The following is a 22,425-nucleotide window of genomic DNA, read 5'->3' as shown; positions in this document are numbered from 1 at the left end:
CACACACACACCCCACACACACACACACAATTAGACTGCAGGAGCTGCGCATGCGTGCCATTGGCTGTGCTGTCAATTACGAGCGAGGGGCGGGGCGAGGACGCAAGAAGGCAGAGGAGCCAAGATGGCGGCGCGAGCGCGGGCGGGGAGCAGCGGGGGCCGGGGGGCGGTGGGACGCTGACCCCGCCCCCTGCTGCTGCCACTCTGCGCCGGGCGTCGGCAGCGGTGGAGCCGGCAACATGGCGGCTGCGACACTCAGCTTCGGCCCAGAGCGGGAGGCCGAGCCTGCCAAGGAGGCGCGCGTCGTGGGTTCTGAGCTCGTGGACACGTACACGGTGTGCTGGGGGACGCGGGCATCCAAAGCGGGCATAGCGCCCGGAACCCGAAGTTCAACTCGGGGGCTTCGAGGAGGGGGGGCGTCTGGGTCGCACATTCGATGAGTGGGTGAAAGGTTCTGCGATAGCCACGAGGGAGCCCGAAAAATGAGGGATTCGGAGGAAGGGCTGGGTCGCATAGGTTCTGGAGGAGGTTCTAGGCGGGGCGCGGGATGGGGGGCTGGGAGGAAGGGTGCGCGACTAGAAAAGGAGACTTGTGTTTGAGGAATCCGAGGGTGGGGGAGGAGGGGACGATGAGGTGGAGGCCCTCTAGATCCTCCAGGCAAGGAAGAATGCCAGCCTAAGAGACCGTCATAGAGAGTCTGGGAGAAAGGGGACTCGGAAGGGGTGGTCTCTGATCGGTGGGACTAAGGGAAAGGGCCAGAGATCCTCAGGTGGTGAAGCAGAGACGGCGGATCCTCATCTCCACCCCCACCAACCAAACACTAGTCGCAGTCCAGATCAGCCCCACGAAGAGTGTGTGTGTGTGTGTGTGTGTGTGTGTGTGTGTGTGTGTGTGTGTGTGTGTGTGTGCGTGTGCGCGCGCCCGCGAGCGCGCGTGCGGGGGCGCGGGTTGCGGGTTGGGAAAATGGGCCCTCGGGGTCTGGTGAGAAAGGAATGGATCCCAACCGTGCAGAAAGAGAAGTTACCTCAGGGTTGAAGTACGGGGCCTGCAAACCTTAGGGGACGTCATGGCGTAGGGAAGAGGGACACGAGCTTCTAACGTTAGCTACAAGGGAAACCCGACAAAAAAAAAAAAAAAAAAAAAGGAGGGTAGTTATGGTGATGGCGTTAGAAGCCCTTTGGGCCTGCATAGGGTTGGATGCTAGGCCTGTGAGCCTCGTGGGCAGGCTGCCAGGTGGAAACTTGTTCTGTAGTGGGGGCTCACTGAGCACCTCCCGGTCTCCTTGTCCTTTGTTCCCAGGAGGGTGGACAGAGGTAAGGGCCTCGGGCCTGCCTTTGCCCCACCCCATTGGCTCCCACCCTAATACCGGATCCTGAGGGCGATTCCTCTATCTACTTCTTTCTCCCCCATTGCAAGGAAGAGAAGCCGTCACAGTGGAATTTTGGCTAGTGGCTCCTTTTAGAGCAACAGGCTGGCACTGGAGAAATGGCTGCTCCTGGGGGTTAGAGGAATCAGCCTCGTTGACTGTTCCCACTAACCGCTCCGTGCTCCAGGCTGAGGAAGGAAAGCTAGGAACATGGGACTTGATCTAGTTAAGGGATGAGGTCACTCACCTATGACTAGCTGCAGTCAGTTGAGACCCTTTCTATTCGAGGCTATGTCCTTCCCCATAGTGTCAGGAACAAACTGACCATTCTCTTTTGTCAGTGGGTGTGATGCATTGCATGGTATTAACCTATCTTCTGTTCTGTGTTAGGCCTGCACAAATCCTTTTACTCTTAATTGCTTTACTTGGTCCTTGAGCCCACCAGGTTTTAAAATGGAGGAATTGAGGGTCAGAGAGAGCTTAGGTTCCCAGTCACTTACATAAGTGGCACATAAGCCACACCCAGGAAATGGGATAGCCAGATTTTGAACCCAGGTTTTGGTGGACGATTAACCACCAAAACTATACGGCCTTCTGTTAAGGTTGATTGAACCACTGCTGCCCCTGGAAGCATGGTGGTGCCTTGCCTCCTGGTTCAGCCACTGCAGACGTCAAAACCACAGTCAGTGGAAGAGGTGGACTGAAGACCTGCTTTTAGGATGGAGTTAGGGTTCCTGGAAAGATGTATAGCAGAGACCCTGGTGCTGCTGTACTGGGCTCTGCTCTGCCTCCCTTGAAAGGGGTAGCCTTGCCGATAGCACAAGTTGGGTTTTGAGTTATACAGAGACAGGAGGTAAAGAATCTCGGGAGGTGTGTGGAGCTAGTCACCCTTACCATTCCTTCCTGTTATTGGAAGCCAAAGCTTTTCTCTAGACCTCATAGGGCTGTAGAGGAGGCTGAGGAAGGCTGGGTGCACATTGGATGCCTGGCTTTTTGGTGAGTGGGGACTGAGTCTATTGCAGCTATTGTGGGTTGGGGTTCTCTTGTCACAAAAAAATAATTTTTCCCTTTAGGTTTATGTCATACAGATTACTGATGGCAACCACGAGTGGACGATCAAACACCGTTATAGTGATTTTCATGACCTACATGAGAAGGTAATCTGAAGCTCTGGGAACCTATATCTCAGAGGTGTGGGGCTTGTGGACCACATCTCCATTGTGCCACAAATTAATTTTAGGGCAAAACTCCCTCCACATCTATTACTTAAAAACATTTGTGGCCAGGGTAATAGCACATGTCTTTAATCCTAGTACTTGGGAGGCCAAGGCATGTGAATCTCTGAGTTTAAGGCCAGCCTCATCTACAGAGCGAGTTTCAGGGCTACACAGAACTCTGTCTTATGAAAAAAACAAGTGTGTGTGTGTTTATTTTAGGTGAGAGGAAGATGCACACGTGCCACAGATCATGTGTAGAGGTCAGAGGCTAGTTTGTGAGAGCAGGTTCTCTTTCTACCTTAGAGGCCCCAGGGATTGAACTCAGGTCATCAAACTTGGCAGCAAGCTCCTTTACCAGATGAGCCATCTCATGAGCTCTATAATTTACTTTAGTAAACCAGTTCCTTGATGCAGCTAACAAAAGAACTGGTTGGTCCTAGAAGTTTAACCCTAATATGAGCCAGTCTATGGTAGTATATGTAAATTTTGATTTTAAAATTGCCATGCACCTTGAATATAAGATAGTCTTGTGAGGAGGGTACAGGTTTGAACTTGTCCCACTATATATATATATATATATATATATACATATATATATATATATATATATACATACAGTTTTTGTTTTTGTTTTTGTTTTTCAAGACAGGGTTTCTCTGTGTAGCCCTGGCTGTCCTGGAACTCACTCTGTAGACCAGGCTGGCCTTGAACTCAGAAATCTGCCTGCCTCTGCCTCCCAAGTGCTGAGATTAAAGGGGTGTGCTACCACTGCCTGGCAGGAAGTATATTTTTATTCTCTAATAACAGATTGAAATTGTATTTTCCCTTTGCTTTTAGAAAGAGCTGCTTTCTGTGGGGCATTTATAGTGAGTGTGTCTTAAAGATACAAATTCCTTTGATTTCCATATTTCAGGGGCCATAAGCTCTACTTTTCTGAATATCCCCAAAGACTAAAGATGGAAATTTCTCACTTGGAATTATATGAGTATTTCCAGTGCTGCTTGAATTCGAGGCCAGATTCCTTATGCATTAGCTGGAGCACTAATCCTAGCACTGCTACCAACAGTGGTTGCAGAAGATACAACTGATGATTGCCAGTCTGCATCTGACACAGATGCAGAGCTTGGTCTGTGGTTGATGTGCTCGTGTTCTCTTACAGCTTGTTGCAGAGAGAAAAGTTGACAAAACTCTACTTCCACCCAAAAAGATAATTGGAAAGAACTCCAGAAGCCTGGTAGAAAAGAGGGAGAAAGACCTGGAGGTGTACCTCCAGACTCTCCTGACGACCTTCCCTGATGTGGCTCCCAGAGTTCTGGCCCACTTCCTGCATTTTCACCTCTATGTAAGTTCCTTTGGGGCTCTGTGCTTTGGCTATAAATCCATAGCCACCAAAGCACAAACTGTAGAACTCAGCCTTGAGGAGACACAGAGTGGCCCCGACCCTGAGGTTAGATGGCAGAGGGTTGGGGGCAGACAGTACAGACTCACTTTTGTGTTGGTGGGTTTACATTAGGTTGGACTGGCCATGTATTTTCTTTTACTACACAACATTTTACTTTGCAAAAATAGCCCATGTGTTTTGGTTTTTTTGTTTTTTGGTTTTTGTTTGTTTTGTTTTAGATTTATTTTATATATATGAGTACACTGTAGCGGTCTTCAGACACACCAGAAGAGGGAATTGGATCCCATTACAGATGGCTGAGCCACCATTTAGTTGCTGGGAATTGAACTCAAAACCTCTGAAAGAGCAGTCAGTGCTCTTAACTGCTGAGCCATCTCTCCAGCCGTAGGCCATGGTTTTTAAGGTAGATTTCCCACAGATGGATGAGCATGGAATAGAACTGTGTAATGCCTGGCATACACTTATTGTTGCCATGTGGGCTCAGACTCAACACCAACAATAGAGTTATTCATTCTTCTCTACTTTTAAGATTATATTATTTGTGTGTGGGGTGTGTACATGTCAAGTAAATACATGTAATCCAGAAGAGGATGCTGAGTTCCCTGGCGTTCGAGTTGCAGGTGGGTACAGGCCACCTGCGGAACTGAATCTGGATATGTACTCTTAACTGCTGAGCCATCTCTTCAGCCTGGACTTAGTTATTCTTAACTAAAGAATTGCCACATGGGACTCATGGTCCCATGTGTACTGGCAGTGCACTGAAGCTGAGGGTACACATTTGTATGGGAGAAGGCAGCATAGAGCAGTGCTAGGCGCCCTGCTGGGTAGAGAATGATCTGCCTCTGCTGACAGAGTAAATCACGCTGAGCAGTTATTGTCAGACCTTAGGAAGGGTAGTTTAGCAAGCAGTGTGAAACAAAAATATCAAAGGCCACTAGCTGTTCACTTCTGAGAGTTTATTCTCAGGAAAGATTGGGCAACTATAAAGGGACACGTGAGCAAAGGTAATCATGTCAAGATTCAGAGTAAGATACTGAAGACAATCCGGAGAACACTGGGAAGAAACTTTTTTTTTTTTTCCCAAGACAGGGTTTCTCTGTGTGGCCCTGGATGTCCTGGAACTCACTGTAGACCAGGCTGGCCTCGAACTCAGAAATCCACCTGCCTCTGCCTCCTAGTTGCTGGGATTAAAGGTGTGCGCCACCACTGCTGGGCGGGAAGAAACTTCTTTAAAAAAAATAAAATGAAGCCAAGCCAGGTATGATGGGACACACCTGCAGTTCCAGCACTTTCCAAACATCAAGACTCATCTTGAGAATCCAAACAAGGCTGGGCATAGTAGCATATACCCTTTATCCCAGCAGGTAGAAGCAGGCAAATCTTAAGTTTGAGATTCGCCAGGGCCACATAATGATAATTTTATCTCCAGTCAAACAAACAGGACAACAAAAACATGGTCAGCCATGCAACTGGACATTCTATTGTTGTATAGCTGAGGTCCCACTGTCATGGGAAATAACTATGTAAGAACAAGTCCTAACCATTCAGGAACATGCCTTTGGTCCCAGCACTTGGTAGGCAGAGGCCGGTGGATCCTTGTTCAAGGCCAGCCTGGTCTACACAGCAAGCTCCAAGCCAGCCAAGGGTACTCCGTCTCAACTCCTCCCCTACCCCAAAAAACCCACAAAAGAACTGGTTGTAAAATGGTTTATAGACTAGGGTTCTGGTTTTATAAGAAAAAGTGTCATGTAGATGTCGTTGTTTATGAAAAACACATGTAGCAGTTTTCTTTGAGAGGTTTTCTGGTAACATTTAATATTTAATTATTTTCCCTTTAAATGATGAAGATGGTTTTGCCGTATAGGAAGTACCTTCTTTAAAATAAATCATTTTTGAAATTGCAAAGTAAGACTCATGGGTACTAACTTGAGCCTGGAGATTTGGGATTTGCTGATGTGGCTAGTGTCCTGCCACTAAGTTGGAAGGGACCGTATACAGTTAGATATGGTTGTATACCAGCTCCTGTTGTATTTTTTTTTTCCCGAGACAAGGTTTCTCTGTATAGCCCTGGCTGTCCTGGAACTCACTCTGTAGACCAGGCTGGCCTCGAACTTAGAAATCCTCCTGTCTCTGCCTCCCAAGTGCTGGGATTAAAGGTGTGCGCCACCACCACCCGGCCGTAATTTCTTTTTTAATTTCTTTGCATTAGAAAAAATTCGCCAGGTAGTGGTGGTGCACGCCTTTAATCCCAGCACTTGGGAGGCAGAGGCAGGTGGATTTCTGAGTTCGAGGCCAGCCTGGTCTACATAATGAGTTCTAGGACAGCCAGGGCTACACAGAGAAACCTTGTCTCAAAAAAACAAAAAAACAAAAAACAAAAAAAAAAATTCTCCCTTGCAATGTGAGTCTGTTAAATAAACGTCACAAAACTTCCAGTCTCCACTGAAGAATGAAACCTGATAAACATCTCTTTGAAAGTCTGGTTTGTTGCTTAAGTCTGTGTCTTTGGGGAGAGATTTTCCTGGCTGCCTCAGGTTTGCCCAACTCTGAACTGGGAAAGGCCTAGAATGTTCTTTTTAGTTAGACTTTCCTGCAATAGTCTGGGGCCAGCCTAACTTGTGATTCTGGTTTGAAGCATGGCCTCCAAGCTGTTTGGACATACTTGACACTGTTAATGTCAAACTATACATCGGTCATATAAATCTGAGGATTTTAAAAGTAATGAACCTGTCATTAGGTGAATATAGGGGTTCTCAGCCATGGCACTGCTGTTTTTCTGAACTGTAAGGGACAGTAGCATCCCTGGCCTCTGTCCATGCAAAGCCTTTTTCCTTCCCAGTTCCATCTACAACTCTACTCTTTAGAGAAGACAATGTCCATCTTGGGGCGGGGGGAGGTGAAAGAGAGGGAGGGAAGGGGCAAAAATCATCCAGTTGAGGACCGCTGGGCTAGCTCTCCATTTAAATCTGATCCCACACAGTGTAATATCACCTAGCTTTTTTTGCAGGTGGGGGCTTCTCTGGGCAATCTTTTCTTAGCCAGTGTCTTCCTCAGAGTTGTTCTTGATGTGTCTCGTGTGCAGACACTGGATGAGGTGAATGGACACAGAGATCTCTATTTGGCCATGGTGTGAGCTATTTACATTTTACTTTGTTAGAAGTATATAGGCATATAGACATAGTTGGTATAAGATTTGCTCTGTAGCCCAGGGTGGCCTTGAACTTGCAGTGATCTTCCTGCCTTCCTCCTGAGAATGGCAATTACAGTATATATCCACATACCTGGCTGTTTGAGGGGGGTTGTTTGTTTCAAGAAGGGTTTCTTTGTATAGCCCTGGCTTTCTTGGAAACTCGCTTTGTAGATTAAGCTGGCCTCAAACTTAAGAGATCTGCCTGCCTTTGCCTCTCAAGTGCTGGGATTAAAGACATGGCACTACCACATCCAGCTTCCATACCTGGCTTTTTTGTTATTTTCTCTTTGTTTAGGAGAAATACTTTTAGATTGGGATATCATTCACGTACTATAAAGTTTAGTAAGTGTACAATTCAGTACTTTTTAGTTGACTCACAGAGTTGTGAAATGAACACCCTTGTCTAGATTACAGAACACTTAATCGGAGCTGTGTCTGGGAGCAGTGACTGTCCCTTCCTTGACAGTCACTGCCTTGCTTTCTGTCCCTAAATTTGCTTGTTCTCAGTGTTTCCAATAAGTGGTTCATACAACATGTAGTAACTTAATTTATTTCCAGGGTTGATTCACATTGTAGCATTAAACTTTAAGTCCTTTTATGACTAATATATTCTTCAGTTATACATTCAGAAATCCCTTTTTATCTGTGATTTTTAATCCCATGGTTTCTGTTGCTTTTTTGGCAACCATGGTTTGAAAATGTTAAATGTAGACTCCAGAAGTTTCATTCTTCATGAGTTTTTTTAAAGTACATCTCATTCTAGTGTGGTAAAATCAGTCATTCACAGGATTTGGCGCCTTCTCTGGTGTTTCCATGCTGTGCATATATCACTTAGTAGCCATCTTCGTTGTCAGATCACGTGGTACAGTATCACTGTGCCGTGTCCAGGTAACTGACTATGTGAAAATAGCCCAGAGCACCTGAGCCATGCTGCTGGCTGTTGAGATGTGCCCAAATTGAGCCGCGAAGCACTTCCTGTAAGTGGAGTGGTAAAAGAAAGATGCTCCAGCACTTGGAAGACAGAGGCAGGTGGATTTCTGAGTTCAAGGCCAGCCTGGTGTACAGAGTGAGTTCCAGGACAGCCAGGGCTACACAGAGAAATCCTGTCTCGTAAAACCAAAAAAAAAAAAAAAAAAAAAAAAAAAAAAAAAAGTGCGCCCCCTAGGACGAACAACAATATGAACTAACTAGTACCCTCAGAGTTCCTAGGAACTCAACCACCAACCAAGGAGTGAGTACACATGGTAGGACTGATTGTTCTAGCAGCATGTATACAGTAGAGGATTGCAAAATCAGTCATCAATGGGAGGAGAGGCCCTTGGCCCTGTGAAGGTTCTGTGCCCCAGTGTAGGGGAATGCCAGGGCCAATAAGTGGGAGAGGGTGGGGTGGCAAGCATGGGGACAGGGGAGCCAACAGGGGTTTGTTCTTGTTGTTTTTGTTTGTTTGTTTGTTTGTTTGTTCCTGGGAGGGGAAACTGGGAAAAGAAAAATCATATGACATGTAAATAAAGAAAATATCTAATAAAAAAAGAAAAAAAAAGTGCTTTGAGAGACCACATTCCATGATATAAGTTTAGTTTAGATTATTAATGTTTGACTCTGCCTTAGATTAGACTTTTATTGTGTGTTTATAAGAAAGAATGCAATATATGAACTATTTTGAGCATCTGTGGGTTTTAGAGCATGCCCCCTACCCCCGTAGGTAAGAAAGGACTGCCACACCGTATTGTGTTTTTCATCACCATCTCCTTATGTAAGGTGATGAATATATTGCAACACCCCCAGGGTTCCAGGACTCGGGTTCCAGGAATAGAGTGGGGCAGTGACAGCTTCCTGCTACTCAGAATGATGTGTAATTTAAAACTTATGAATTGTTTCTTTCTGGCATTTTCCATTTAATAATTTTGGACTATAGTTGACCATGAATACCACGGAAAATGAAACTGGATAAAGAAAACTGGGGGACTACAGCATAAGGTTTTAAGTAAGCATATGTTTCATCCCTACTGGGCGTGTACCCAGGAGAGGAAGGTGAGCTAGAGGAGCTGCTGACTTTCTGAGGAACCACCAGACTGCTACTCTGTTCCATTCTTTGTTGCTGTGTAGGCCCCAGTCTCCCACAGCCTGACTTATGCTGGCATCGGTGCTGTCTTAGCCCATACACTGTGGGAGGGGTGAAGTAGTGTCATCGTGGGTTTGGCTTACAGTTGCACTATGACTAATGGTGTTGAAATTTTTTTTTTTTCTCGAGACAGGGTTTCTCTGTGTAGCCGTGGCTGTCCTGGAACTCACTCTGTAGACCAGGCTGGCCTTGAACTCAGAAATCCTCCTGCCTCTGCCTCCCAAGTACTGGGACTAAAGGGGTATGCCACTACTGCCCTTATTTGCCATTTGTATCTTTGGAGAAATGGATCGAAATCCCTTGTCCTTGTAACGTCAGGGGTTTGTTGCTGGTTTTTTGTTTGTTTTGAGTTGTAAGAGTTCTTTATGAATTCTGGACGCTAGATGCTTATTAGAAGGGTGCTATGCAAATAACTCATCTTGTTCCATGAAGTTTTTTTTTACCTTTGTTCTTCTTTCTTCTCATGTTTTTGGAAGGAAGGGCCTGCAGATCAAATTTAGGGCCTTTACACTCTACATGGAGCACCACTGAGCTGTGCCCACAGCCTTTCACTTTTATTCTGTTGTTGTTGTTTCTTAGGACACGGTCTCTATATAACATACGCTGGCTTAGAACTATGTAGAGCAAACTGGCCTCAAACTCACCATCCTCCTGCCTCAGCCTCCTAAGTGCTGGGATTATAACATGCATCACTACACCTGGCTTCTGTAACTGGATAGTACCCTTTAAATTTTTTTATTTATTTTTATTTTATGTTTACAGGTGTTTTGCCTATATGTATGTCTGTATACCATGTGTATAAAATGTCTGTAGAGGCCAGATGAAAGGAGTCAGATTCCTTGGAACTTGAGTTATAGACAGTTGTTGGCTCTGTGGTGCTAGGAATTGAACCTGAGTCCTCTACAAGAGCAGCAAGCTTTCTTAAGTACTGACCCCTTGACAACATCCTTTGAAGCATACATGCTTTTGGTTTTGACGAAGTCCAGCTTTTGTATGTTTTAGTCCCGTGTTTTGGGTACCATATCTGAGAAGCCATCGCTTACCAGTGTCACAGGAATTTATATTTTCTCTTACAAATTTTGTTTCACATTTAGGACTTTGACCCATTTTGAGTTCATTTTTATGTATGGTGTGAAGTGGGGGACTAGCTTGATTCTTTCGAAGTATGGATTTTAATGACCAGGGAAAAAGCATCCCTCCTCCCCATCGGAGTCTGAGATGGGAATCCAGGGGGTGGAGCAACCTCCCGGACAGCTGCACTCTTAGTTTCCTTAGCTCACACAGATAGATCCCGTCCCAGACCCTCTAGAGAAGTTTCAGACTCTGTAGAAACCAGTCCATGGATTGCCATAACCGTTCTTGGGTAGGACACCTTACGGTGCACTTGAAAGTAGACAGAGCCAAGCTTGTCTTCCAGGCCTGCTTGTTTCAAGTTACTTCCAAGTCAGCCATTTAACTTTTCTGCCCCTGAACTGTTTTGTGAGCTGGAAGATGATAATCTGGGATTCTTTGAAGCCTGCGTGAGATTGCACAGTGAATGAGGCTTAGGAGAGGCATGGGTCAGGGCGTATCATGTGTCACTGGCCTGTTCTGGTAGGGAAGGAGGCTCAGTTCTCTCCACAAGTGATGTTTATATCATTTCCTTATATTAAAGCCACTTGGCTGTAACCAAAAAAAAATTCTTTTTTAATTTGAAATGTAACTGTACTTATGCCTTAGTACTACTGGCTTTAGATCCATTTTATTATAATTTGTTTTATTTGAAAGGACTGTGGGTGATAACAAGCTTGTTTGGTGTGTTTGTTTTTCAAGCTTATAGTCTTGAGGCTCTCTTAAAGTTTTATGTGAATCCTTCAATGTGGAAGCTTTGCTTAAAATTGAATCACATATAATATGCCTGACTTCTACTAGCACAAAATAAAATAAAATAAAAGCTAGACAAGCTCCCCTAATCATTAACATGTATATCCAAATCACATCTGGGTGATGGCCTCCATGGCTTGTCATTAATCCCTGGTCAATGTCCACTGACAGGCACAGTGTTTTAGCATGGGCCAAGCCAAGGTGTCAGGGCCTGCCTACGTGTTTGTTTGAATTTTACTTATTTATTTATTTTACGTATTTTATATATGCTCTATCCACATATACACCTGTGTGCCACAAGGGGGCAGCAAACCCCATTATAGATGGCTTGTGAGCCGCCATGTGGTTGTTGGGAATTGAACTCAGTGCTCTTTACTGCTGGCTAGGGGGGTTTAAATTGAACATTGGCATAGGTATTTGGGGGTACACTTGCAGCTAGGCTCTGAGTCCACATGGTGGTTATATGAAGCCTAAAGGGGAGTGTAGCTAAGAATGCTTATCTAGAATGGGAAAGGCCCTGGGTTCCATCCCAGCACAACATATTTTTTTAAAGTTCTGGGGGGGGGGGCAGGGAAGGAGGGAGGAAGAAAGGGAAAGAGAGAAAGAGAGAGCACGCAAGAGAGAGAGAGCGTGAGAGAGAAAGAGAGAGAGAGAGCACGCAAGCCAGCACTCGAGCCTTTTCCCTCAAGAGTGCACACTGACACACAATTGTCTTCCTGGCATGGCAGATCAAGTCTGTAACACATCTTATTTTAACAGTTTGTGTCACCTCAAAGCGCTTCAGGTCCCTTCAGCACAAATATGTAAAGAGCCATCTGTCTCCACAGGTGACCTACATGGGAATCCATAGCTGGGCTGAGGGGCCACTGAGCCCAGGCCCCGTTTCTTCCTGTCCCAGAGAGGGGCCTGACTATATTCCTTCTCCCACGGGTGCTGTTTGACCAGAGGAGGCTAGTGTTCTATGTTTGCAGGCTGAGGAATCTCTCTGTCCCTCTGGTTTAGGCTCTCTCCTAAGATGAAGATCAGTCTGAGGAAGCCAAGTAGGAAGGGCAATAGGGTGCTCTTCCTGTGCTCCGAGTAGGAGAGTGTTACAGTTTGCTTTCGACATTCTTCAAAAATTAAAGCGCTAGCTCATGGCCCCTCATATTAACTCTGTGCTTTCTGGAAATTCCAGCCCTGTCTCCTTAATAGGGCTGATATGAAGCACTAGTCTGTCTCTGTTCTGTCTGAATTAACACCAGTGGCCCAAAGAAATATACCAAGGAGGGGGAGGACCACATTGATGACAGGGCAGACAGTGCCTGAGCTGCCTGGGGCCTGAGGGAAGTGTAGGGTCGCAGCCCCTGGAACTTCAGCTATCAGTGGTCTGACTATAGGAAGATAGGAAGGAGAGGGCATGGTTTTTAGAAGTACATGGGAGACTTGTTTGTGGTCAGTCCAAGCTTTTCTCTGGCTACATTTGCCAGGGGAAACTGATGGGCGTAGGAGGTTGTGAGACTGAGGTTGAGCTTCCTAGAACCTGCAGCCTCTGCCAGCTGGCACCCTGCTTCTCTGCTGGCTTTTTACATTCTGACCTGAGCTCTAACTCTCTAGCACAGCAGTGATGCTTTGTACACGGAGGGGTGAGGCGGCGGAGAAACAGTTCTTACCTTATATATAAACTGAATAAACACATCTTTTAAAGGTCATAAAAGGTCAAGAAAATAAAATAGGAAAATATTCTTCCATTCTTGGAGTGGAGGAAGAGATCCTCACAGTTACAAAGGAAAAGAATTAGAGGTTGAACATAAAAATGAAAAGCCTTGCTATGTAAAGAAGAGCCACCCTGAACAAAGCCAGCTAGGCCAGAGGAAACACGTCCTGTATATAAAAACCATTAAAGGTGGTGTCGGGCTGGGCGAACGGCAACCGCTCGGGAGGCTGAGGCAGAAGGATGCTGAATTTGAACCCAACCAGGTAACTTAGATTCTATCTCAAAACACAAAAGGGCTGGTTGCCACAGCTCAGTGATAGAGGCCCTAGGTTCAGTTCCCAGTATTTGATGGGGGTAGCTATGATTTGTAAGGTTATTAAGAAAAGACGAGTACTGAGAAAAACAGGAACAGAACTCCCGGTCCCCACTGCCTGGTACTTTGTAAGTTCTATAAATACGTAAATTGTGTGCCCTAGCGGCAGCAGCGTCCTATGAGTGCTGAGGGGTTATTTGCACGGCCATCTGGGCTTGTTTACAAAAAGACCTGTGCACTGCTATCTGCCAATTTAATCTCTTACTGTGGGGGGTGGGGCGAAAGGTTTTGATAAGGTTCTGCAAACCATAAGATTGTTTTGTTTTAGAATTTTATGCGCATGAATGTATTGTTGGCATGCACATACACACGGTGCCTTGTCATGCCTATGTCTGGTGTCTGAGGTTAGAAGAGATTTCTAAAATTGGAATTTGAGCCTAAAATTGGCTCAAAACCAATGGTTATGAGCCACCACATTGGTCCCAAAGCTGAGTTCCCTAGAAGAGTAGCCAGTGCTATTAACCACTGAACTGTCTCTCGGCTTACGATTGGAGTGCAGAGGCAGCTGATTATGTACAGGGGGAACCAAGATTGAGTGCTGGAGTGTAGCTTTTCTGGTTTATAGTCATATAAATTTGAGGTGTCTCTAAAGCTCTCCACCTGTGTTTGCTCATCTGTGTAACATGGTATAAGGTAACAGGTCATACTCCGGCATTGTCTGGTGTGAGCTAGAGCCTAGCATGTCAGCTCTTAATGTGAGAGAACATGGTTCTTGCCATGTTCCTTAAGGCATTGTATCATTTGAACCCTTGCCACATCTTTCTAGTGACCCAGGGGCTTTGTGGTACTGCTCTGACTCTGGAAGGGGATGTGCACAGGACAAAGGTGTGTCCACTCTTTTCAAGAAACATATGACAAGAGAAAATGTGGCAGTTCCTTTCTCCAGAGTCAGTTTAGAGAGTTGCTGGCTCCCCAACCAATCCTTGGCATTGGTCAAGCTTTGCTGACTATGGGCTGCAGCACGCCCCGCCATGCCTGTGCAGACCATTCTGACGTCCATAGATCTGAAAATACTTGGTTCTGTTTCTAAGATCCTTGCTTCATTCACCTCTAGCTTGTTCCTCATCTTGCAGCTGTGTCCTGCTAGCTGCCTGCAGGCCATGCTGCTGGAAGTTAGGAATGATACAACCCAGTACAAAACACTAATCACTTAGGACATTATCAGATGTTTCTTGAGATGTTACTTGATTGTGCAGTTCTGAAGCGTGAGTTTTGAAGGTGACAGTATCTTATTGCAGTATCAAGGTTTGGACACTCCTGAGATCTAGAGTTGGCCCTCTACAAGCAGACTGAGTGGATAGCAGGATGTATGCAATTCCAGGGATGGCCAGGTAGATATCTAACTGTAGGGCTTGTTTTCTCCACAGGAGATAAATGGTATCACTGCAGCACTGGCTGAAGAACTCTTTGAAAAAGGTACATAGCTGTTGGTCCTTAAAATGCTGGCAGCATTTGCCTAATCTAGAAGGTAGCTGGGGGCTCGGGATAGTACCAGACTCATCTGTTAGGTCCTGTCCAGGTCCCACCTCCTTGAAGGTGTCAAGTCCCTGGCCCTGGTCCCCAACCAAGTCTACCCACCTACTTGCCCTGCAGGTGAAGGTCTATAGTCCTTCATTCTTAAGATTCAGCATTATTAGGTTGTCTTATTTTATTATGGGTGTGTGTGTATGTGGGCACATGTGTCACAGCACACATATGGAGATGAGAGGACAACTTGGTAGAGTCAGTTCTCTCCTTCCACCTTTATGTAGGTTCTGGGAATCAAACTCAGGTAGCCAGGCTTGTATAAGGTGAGTGTCTGGGACTCACCCAAGTCTCGGGTTCTATTTCCAAGCCACATAGGGTGTTGAAAGATGGCTGGCATGTTGCCATCTTACACCTGATTTGTCCTTGCTTGGAAGTGTTCAAATCACAAATAGAAGTCAGTCTTGGGTCATGGTCCTGCCAGAGAACATATTAACAATGGCTGACATGTAGTGAGCAACCCCTGCCAACATGCTTACATTTAGCATTCACTGCCTTCCCTGAAGTAGAGGAAGGATGAAGTAGAGGAAGTGGTTAGAGGCCCAGAAACCTGATAGAAGAAGCAATTTAAGGACTAAACACTGGCATCTCAATTGACCTTAGTCTCTACATATTAGAAGGTACAGTGTAGTTGTGATACCCAGAGCATTGCCTTTCTCAGCCTTACCTTGGCTCAGTCAGTGCCTTAGATCTCTACTCCTCTGGCTAGCTCCCTAACCCCACAACACATCCCTCCTTTCTCACTCTGTGCCCAGTGTGAGCTCCAAAGGGCTGTTCCTATGTACTTAAGACTAGCTTTACATGGTGGGTGGGTGCATGTCATAGGTGCTCGCTGCATGCTTATTGACGGTTGGCTTGGTGCTTATAATGCCCTGGCAGTACAACAGGCTGAGACTGGGGCTAGACACTTACCTTTGGGTTTGGCTGTTACAGGAGAACAGCTTCTAGGAGCCGGTGAGGTCTTCGCCATCAGGCCCCTGCAGCTCTATGCTGTCACCGAACAGCTGCAGCAGGGAAAGCCTACTTGTGCCAGCGGTGATGCCAAGACTGACCTTGGACACATCCTAGACTTCACCTGTCGACTTAAGTACCTTAAGGTAAAGATGCAGCAGCTTAGTTGTGGAGAGCCGCTCAGTTGGATCTCGGCTCTGACAGCTTACTAGCTGGCAGTGTGTGAAGGAGACCAGGGCTTGGGGTGTTCAGTGGATGAGAGGGACCTAGGGATCTTGAGACAGTGCCTCTGCCTGTGAGCACCAGAGGGCATCATGGCCCACTGTCTCAATACTGTTGAAGTGGTCAAAACTTTTGAGTTTGATAGCTGCTGCCACGGTGACCCAAATGTGCAGATGGGGAAGGCATTAGCATTCCTAATTTAAATCTATCTTTGGCCTCAGGTTTCAGGTACAGAAGGACCTTTTGGGACCAGCAATATTCAGGAACAGCTCCTGCCCTTTGATCTTTCAATATTCAAGTCTCTTCACCAGGTGGAGGTAAGGCCATGCATGGCTGCTGGTGAACAGGCAGGGCTGGGCCCTGCACAGCAGCATCTTGCACCTATTGTCTGTATGTAGGAATGGTTGTGACAGCAAGTGGTAGGCACTGTTGCTTTCATATTTAGAATAGATTGGCAGGTTCTATCCAAGTAAATCAAGCCCCTCTAAAGATAGAAAGTGAGCCTTTTCTCACCTCTGACCTAGCAGGCCTCCATCCCTGCAACAGGAAGTATTAGATATGCAGAGCACCAGAGCCTAGTCCCTCTGGCCTCTTGTGGAGTCAGGGACAAGTGTTATTCAGGTAGAAGTCACAGAAATCATCCCAAAGGTCAGAGAGAGGCATTTCAGATTCTTTGTTTTCCAAGTCAAAGGGCCTTGAGGGCTCTTTGCCCTATAGGGTACCCACACCTGACAAGAAATGCCTTATCTTACTTCCTACTGAATTCTGGTTCTTAACACTAATTTCATCATTTTTAAAAGAAAAGGAGTTGGTAATGAACGATAAAAGCTGATTTAAACCATGTGTTTCCTGAGTGTAGCTTTTATGTTAGCCTTGTACCCTGTGTCCATGTATACTCGATCCAGTCTCCCCAGCTGTTCTGTGAAGTGTACAAGCTTTTGTTCTGTTTACAGTTGAGGAGACTGAGGCGTAGGAAGGGGAGGAGGTTTGGCCAGGAGACTGAGTTTGACTGAACTCCAGAAACCTGCTCCCACTGACCTGTTCTTATCTGAGGAGGTGGGGCAGGTAGGAAGGCAGAAGAGATGCTCCATGTACTGTGAGGAGGAAACCCCTTGTTCTCCAGCTCTGAGTCTGTGTCCTGCCTTTTCTGTTTACTTGGCAAACCCAGGAGTCCCTTAACCAAAGAAATGGAATTTGTGTCTCATAACATGGGAGTCTATTTTTTTGAGACAGAGTCTCACTGTATAGCTCTGGCTATCCTGGAACTCACTGTATAGATGAGGTTGGCCTTGAACTCACAGAGATCCACCTGCCTTTGCTCCTGAGTGCTGAGATCAGAGGTGTTTGAAACTATGCCTAGCTAAATGCCTTTCTTACTAAAATACTTAAAACAGTTAATCTGCCAAGTAGCACTGGGGAATAAAAAAGGCCAAAGTTGTTTGTTTGTTTGTTTGTTTGTTTGTTTGTTTGAGATGGGGTTTCTGTGTGTAGCCCTGGCTGTCCTGGAATTTGCTCTATAGACCAGGCTGGCCTTGAACTCAGAGATCCACCTGCCTTTGCTTCCTTTGTGCTACGCCAAAATTGCTGCCACCAGTTTTTAGTCAAGTTTTTAGTCACCTTTTATCAAAGGGATGCCTAATTCCTGGGGTTTCTGAGGCTTCAAGATGCCATTTCTGAGACACAGCTGTTCTTTGTTCCAGATAAGTCATTGTGATGCCAAGCATATCCGAGGGCTGGTCACCTCCAAGCCAACTTTAGCCACAATGAGTGTTAGATTCTCAGCAACCTCAATGAAGGTAAGATCTGCCTTTGTGTTTCTGCCCAGGGCCTGGCCTATGATGCAGCCTTGGTTAGTGAACCCTGAGCCCAGCAGTCCTGACTTAGCACTTATCAGTCTCTCATCCTCCATGGACTTGAAGGGGAAGATGAGGCTTAGAAGGGTTGGGCCTTGTCTGGACATTAGCCCAGCTGCTAATGTCAGAACTTCCTTTTATGGTTATGTGGATATCATCATCATCATGTTAAAATCCTCTTTTAGTATAGAGACCATACATAGTAGCAAATTTTATGACTCAGGCATCTGATCAGAATTTGGGTTTATTGGAAATTCTTTCTCCTAAGGCTACTCTCCTCTCAGCGATGACCCCTCCCTCTGAAGCCATGGCTAAGGGATTTGCTGTCCATAGTAGAGACCATTCTGAAAACATGGTTGCCTGGCAACACCATGAATTAGCCCTTCAGTCTCTGTTGGTTAAGCCAGGAAAGATACCACTCTATAGCAGAGGCCCGTGAGGGCTTGACTAGCATTTATTCTTGAAGTCACAGGGCCAGAACTTACTCAAGCTGCTGGTATGCTAAGCCTTTCAGTTATTTCACAACTGCTTAAAGACACATAAACCAAAGCCCCTTTTAATGCAAGCTCATTTCCACATGCTAAATATGCTCCAGCTCTTCCTTAAATTTTGCAACTATAGCATGTTCTGCTTAGTGTTGCGTGAGGGCCCAAGTGTGGTGCTCAACAGATGTTCTTATGCAGGAAGTTCTTGTTCCTGAAGCCTCAGAATTTGATGAGTGGGAGCCTGAAGGCACAGCCCCCGAAGGCCCTGTGACTGCTGTCATCCCAACATGGCAAGCACTGACTACTCTAGACCTGAGCCACAACAGCATCTCTGAGATCGACGAATCTGTGGTATGCTTGTATCAGCCTCGCAAGGCTCTCAGACTGCCCAGACCCTAGGAATGGCTATTATAATTGACCCTTTTCGGAAGGCTTCCCCAAAAATCCATGTTCAGTATTCCATACATTTGTTTGTAGTTTTAAAATTAAATTTCAAGGGCTAGAGAGATGGCTCAGCGGTTAAGAGCACTGGCTCTTCTTCTAGAGGTCCTGAGTTTAACTCCCAGCAACCACATGGTGGCCCACAACCATCTGTAATGGGAGCCAATGCCCTCCTCTTGTGTGTCCGAGGAGAACTACAATGTACTCACATACATAAAATAAATAGATCTTTTTAAAAAATTAAATTAAGGGCTGTCAAGATGGCTCAGCGGTTAGAAGCTCCAGCTGCTCTCCGAGGGTCATGAGTTCAGATCCCAGCAACCACATGGTGGCTCATAGCTGTCTGTGACAGGATCTGACACCCTCTTCTGGTGTGTCTGGGGACAGCTACAGTATACTTGTGTATAATAAATGGATAAATCTTTTTAAAAAAATTAAATCTCAAAGTGAGAATATTTTAAGATAGTTGATTTATAAAACCAAGTGAAGCATTAATGAACTATGCATATGTTTAATATAGCCATGATAAGTGGTAATATTCATTCCTAAGAAATAGCAGAAAACTCATTCCCTAGAATACAGGTGTGTGTATATTGGAGTGACATTCCAAAGGCCTTAAGAGTGTGGTTCTTAGCTAGTCTGTGTCGGCGCATGCCTTTAATCCCAACACTCAGGAGTCAGAGGCAGAAGAATCTCTGGGTTTGAGGCTGGCTTGGTCTACAGGGAGAGTTCTAGGACAGAGAAGAAACCCTGCCTTGAAAACCAATAATAATAGTATGATTCTTTTTGTGCTCTGTGGTAGTGGGCAGGGCTAAAAAAGAACATGCTCCCTTATCTCTCTAGGAATTACCATTTGTACTACTTAAGCCACTTGTTCTATCCAAATTGTGGGTTCTTTTTGATTTCTGCTCATGGGGCAGTGGGAGGTGTCAGGGAAAAAGTCTGCCGGCTGGAAATGCATGTTCAGCCACCAGATACATGAACTGTGTGTGCTCCAGCCTCCTTGAGTAATACTGAACATTCTTTTCTTTCCTAAGAAACTGATCCCAAAGATTGAGTACCTGGACCTGAGTCACAATGGAGTCCGAGTTGTGGACAACTTGCAGGTAATATCTGCCCACAGCTCTCTAGTGACTCACTCCCCAGGTGGGTCCACAATGTAGAAGCATTGTACCTGAGGGGGTGGTGAGCACAAGCTTCCAGGGATGCACCAACTGCCGCTCTAGCTTCCAAGTGTTAGTAAAGCTGAGTGCATGCAAACCGAGTGTGTTGATGACAGATAGGCAGATTTTCAGTGCTCACTCCTAACCTGTCTGCAGGGGATGCCAGCAGGTTGTGGCGTGAGAAAGAGGGAAGAGGGCCTTCCCTTCTCGGCAGCTGTCAGAGCACTTACAAAGCTGCCTCATATACTGGTCCAGTTGGTCTAAAGAGTACAGTGACCTCTCTGGAGGACTAACCCTGTTTCTCCTGCTACTGCAGCACCTATACAACCTCGTGCACCTTGACCTGTCCTACAACAAGCTCTCCTCTCTGGAAGGCGTGCACGCTAAACTGGGCAACGTCAAAACCCTAAACCTGGCAGGCAACTTCTTAGAGAGTCTGAGCGGTCTGCACAAACTCTACTCCCTGGTTAATCTGGACCTCAGAGACAACCGGATTGAGCAGGTGAGCCCCAATCCTGAGGGCCTCTAGGGATCTAGGATTGCTGGACCTTGTTGTTTATTATTTTAAAGAAAAGAAGATCAATAGAATTCTGTTGACTCGAAAGCAGCCATCAAATGTGTAATCTGTTGTTGAGGTGTTAGAAGACAGGGCCAAATGGTGCTGATGTCTTGCAGTTGGATGAGGTGAAGAGCATAGGCAACCTGCCATGTCTGGAGCGTGTGGCCTTGCTGAACAACCCTTTGAGCATCATCCCTGACTACCGGACCAAGGTGCTCTCCCAGTTTGGAGAACGAGCCTCTGAGGTAAGCCCCAGAACCAGTAGCAGAGCTCAGAGAGACTGGTAGGGATAATCCAGTCTATCTACAAAGGCAGAGCAAGGTAAGGCTGTCCACTCTGCCCTTGTCTGCTTTTGAGGGATGTCTGCTTTTCAGGTCTACAGTCCACCTCACCCTATGAGTACTCCCTGCTGTTTCCATCTCTCTCTAGTTGGTTGCTTATTCCTTGGCAGGCTTCATGTGTGCCAGAACTTGAGGCTAGGAGGGCTTCGGGAACACGTAGGCACAGAAGGGTTGTTTTCAACTTTTAAAAACTACATTGGAGCCTGGCAGTGGTGATTCAGCACTCAGGTGGCATAGGCAAGCAGATCTCTGTGAGTTCAAGGCCAGTCTGATCTACAGAGCAAGTTCCAGGACAGCTAGGGCTACACAGAGAAATCTTATGTCAAAAAACAACAGATAAAACCCGGGCAGTGGTGGTTCACACCTTTAATCCCAGTACTTGGAAGGCAGAGGCAGGAGGATTTCTGAGTTCAAGGCTAGCCTGGTCTACAGAGTGAGTTCCAGGACAGCCAGGGCTACACAGAGAAACCCTGTCTTGAAAAAACAAAAACAAACAAATAAAAAAACCACTGGATATTTTAGTCAAGGGGCCTAGACTAAGATGTCTAAAATTATATGTAGAATTTTTATTTAATTTATGTAAGATACCTGAAATTATCAGTTTCTTGGGCAGCTAGTCACTCTGGTGCTTGACTAGAAGCCTTGAGGTTTTTTTTTTTCTTTACTGGGTCAGTCCAGTCTATGACTGCTGCCTACTGGCTCTGACTGTACAGGTGCTACCATGCTAACCATGGTGTCCTTCCCCAGGTGTGTTCCTTCCCCTCAGCCTCCAGCAGGCCGTATCCCCATTCCCATACTTTCAGAGTCCTTAGAACCCATTTTCTTTAAATCCCAGGCCAGAAGACACCGGGATTCTGTTGGCCTCTCTCTCTAGCCTTCTCTGTCCCTACCAGGTGTCACTTTGTCCACATTGTCCCTAAGACAGTTTTTAGAAGATGTACTCTCTTGCTGGAGATGACTGCTTATGCCTATAATTCAGGAACTCAGGGTCTGAGGCAAGAGGATTGCCCTTGAGTTCAAGGCCAGCCTGGGTGACAGAGTGAGATCCTATTTCAAAATGAATGAAAGAAAGAGAAAGAGCGGAGAGGGGGGGGGAGGGATGGAGGGAGGGAGGGAAAGAGAGAGAGAAGGAAGGAAAGAAGAAAAGAAAAGAAAAGAAAAGAGAGGGAAAAAGAGAAAGGGGCTGGGGGTGGGACAGACAAAAGAGCTATTTTCCCTTTTTTTGACTCCAGAGCTGGAAAAGCCTTCCCAGCTCTACAGTGTCTGCACCTGTTGGGTGCATTGGGGTGTCCTCCATGTGGCCGTTGTGCCTGCATGCCAGTCCACAGCTCTCTCTGCTTACCCAGAACAGCACTCCCTGTAGTCCCTTGTCCAGAAAGTTCTTTTCTTATTCTCTGACAGTTCTGAGCTCCGCCTATAAGTGGGAACTCAGTACATTCACTCCCTTCTCTTGGTTCCCAAGAAGCTTCTGCCCCTCTTAGTGGAGAGGGACTCCCTAAAGATCTGTTAAGCAATGTGGGATCTTCCTGGGCCATCTAAGGTGGCTCCACTACTTGTGTGGTGGTGAGGAGCCTCCCTCAGTTCCCAATATCCTCTTGGGGCCTGTAGGGTCAGCAGGATCCCACTATTCTCCTGATATGCTTAGCCAGTCTCCATACTG

General features: G+C 46.1%; 1 protein-coding gene across 2 annotated transcripts in view; it reads left to right on the top strand.

The window, feature by feature from the left end:
- Nucleotides 1-80: 80 nt before the first annotated feature.
- The window catches only part of Nisch (nischarin), a 37,187-nt gene continuing 14,842 nt past the window's right edge, over nucleotides 81-22,425 (top strand). Inside the window, exons 1-11 of one of the 2 annotated variants that reach the window (XM_031360965.1) lie at nucleotides 81-335; nucleotides 2,440-2,523; nucleotides 3,743-3,925; nucleotides 14,594-14,642; nucleotides 15,684-15,847; nucleotides 16,145-16,240; nucleotides 17,624-17,719; nucleotides 18,460-18,612; nucleotides 19,740-19,808; nucleotides 20,182-20,367; nucleotides 20,541-20,669. In XM_031360965.1, the coding sequence (XP_031216825.1) occupies nucleotides 240-335; nucleotides 2,440-2,523; nucleotides 3,743-3,925; nucleotides 14,594-14,642; nucleotides 15,684-15,847; nucleotides 16,145-16,240; nucleotides 17,624-17,719; nucleotides 18,460-18,612; nucleotides 19,740-19,808; nucleotides 20,182-20,367; nucleotides 20,541-20,669 (1,305 nt within the window). In that variant the 5' untranslated portion in view covers nucleotides 81-239. The remainder of the gene's footprint in view (nucleotides 336-2,439; nucleotides 2,524-3,742; nucleotides 3,926-14,593; nucleotides 14,643-15,683; nucleotides 15,848-16,144; nucleotides 16,241-17,623; nucleotides 17,720-18,459; nucleotides 18,613-19,739; nucleotides 19,809-20,181; nucleotides 20,368-20,540; nucleotides 20,670-22,425) is intronic. The other variant, XM_031360964.1, reaches the window with a different exon arrangement.

This window comes from Mastomys coucha, unplaced genomic scaffold (assembly GCF_008632895.1).
Source record: "Mastomys coucha isolate ucsf_1 unplaced genomic scaffold, UCSF_Mcou_1 pScaffold9, whole genome shotgun sequence".
NCBI lineage: Eukaryota > Metazoa > Chordata > Mammalia > Rodentia > Muridae > Mastomys > Mastomys coucha.
Note: the sequence above shows the minus strand (reverse complement) of the source record. Positions and strands in the feature narration are given on the sequence as shown.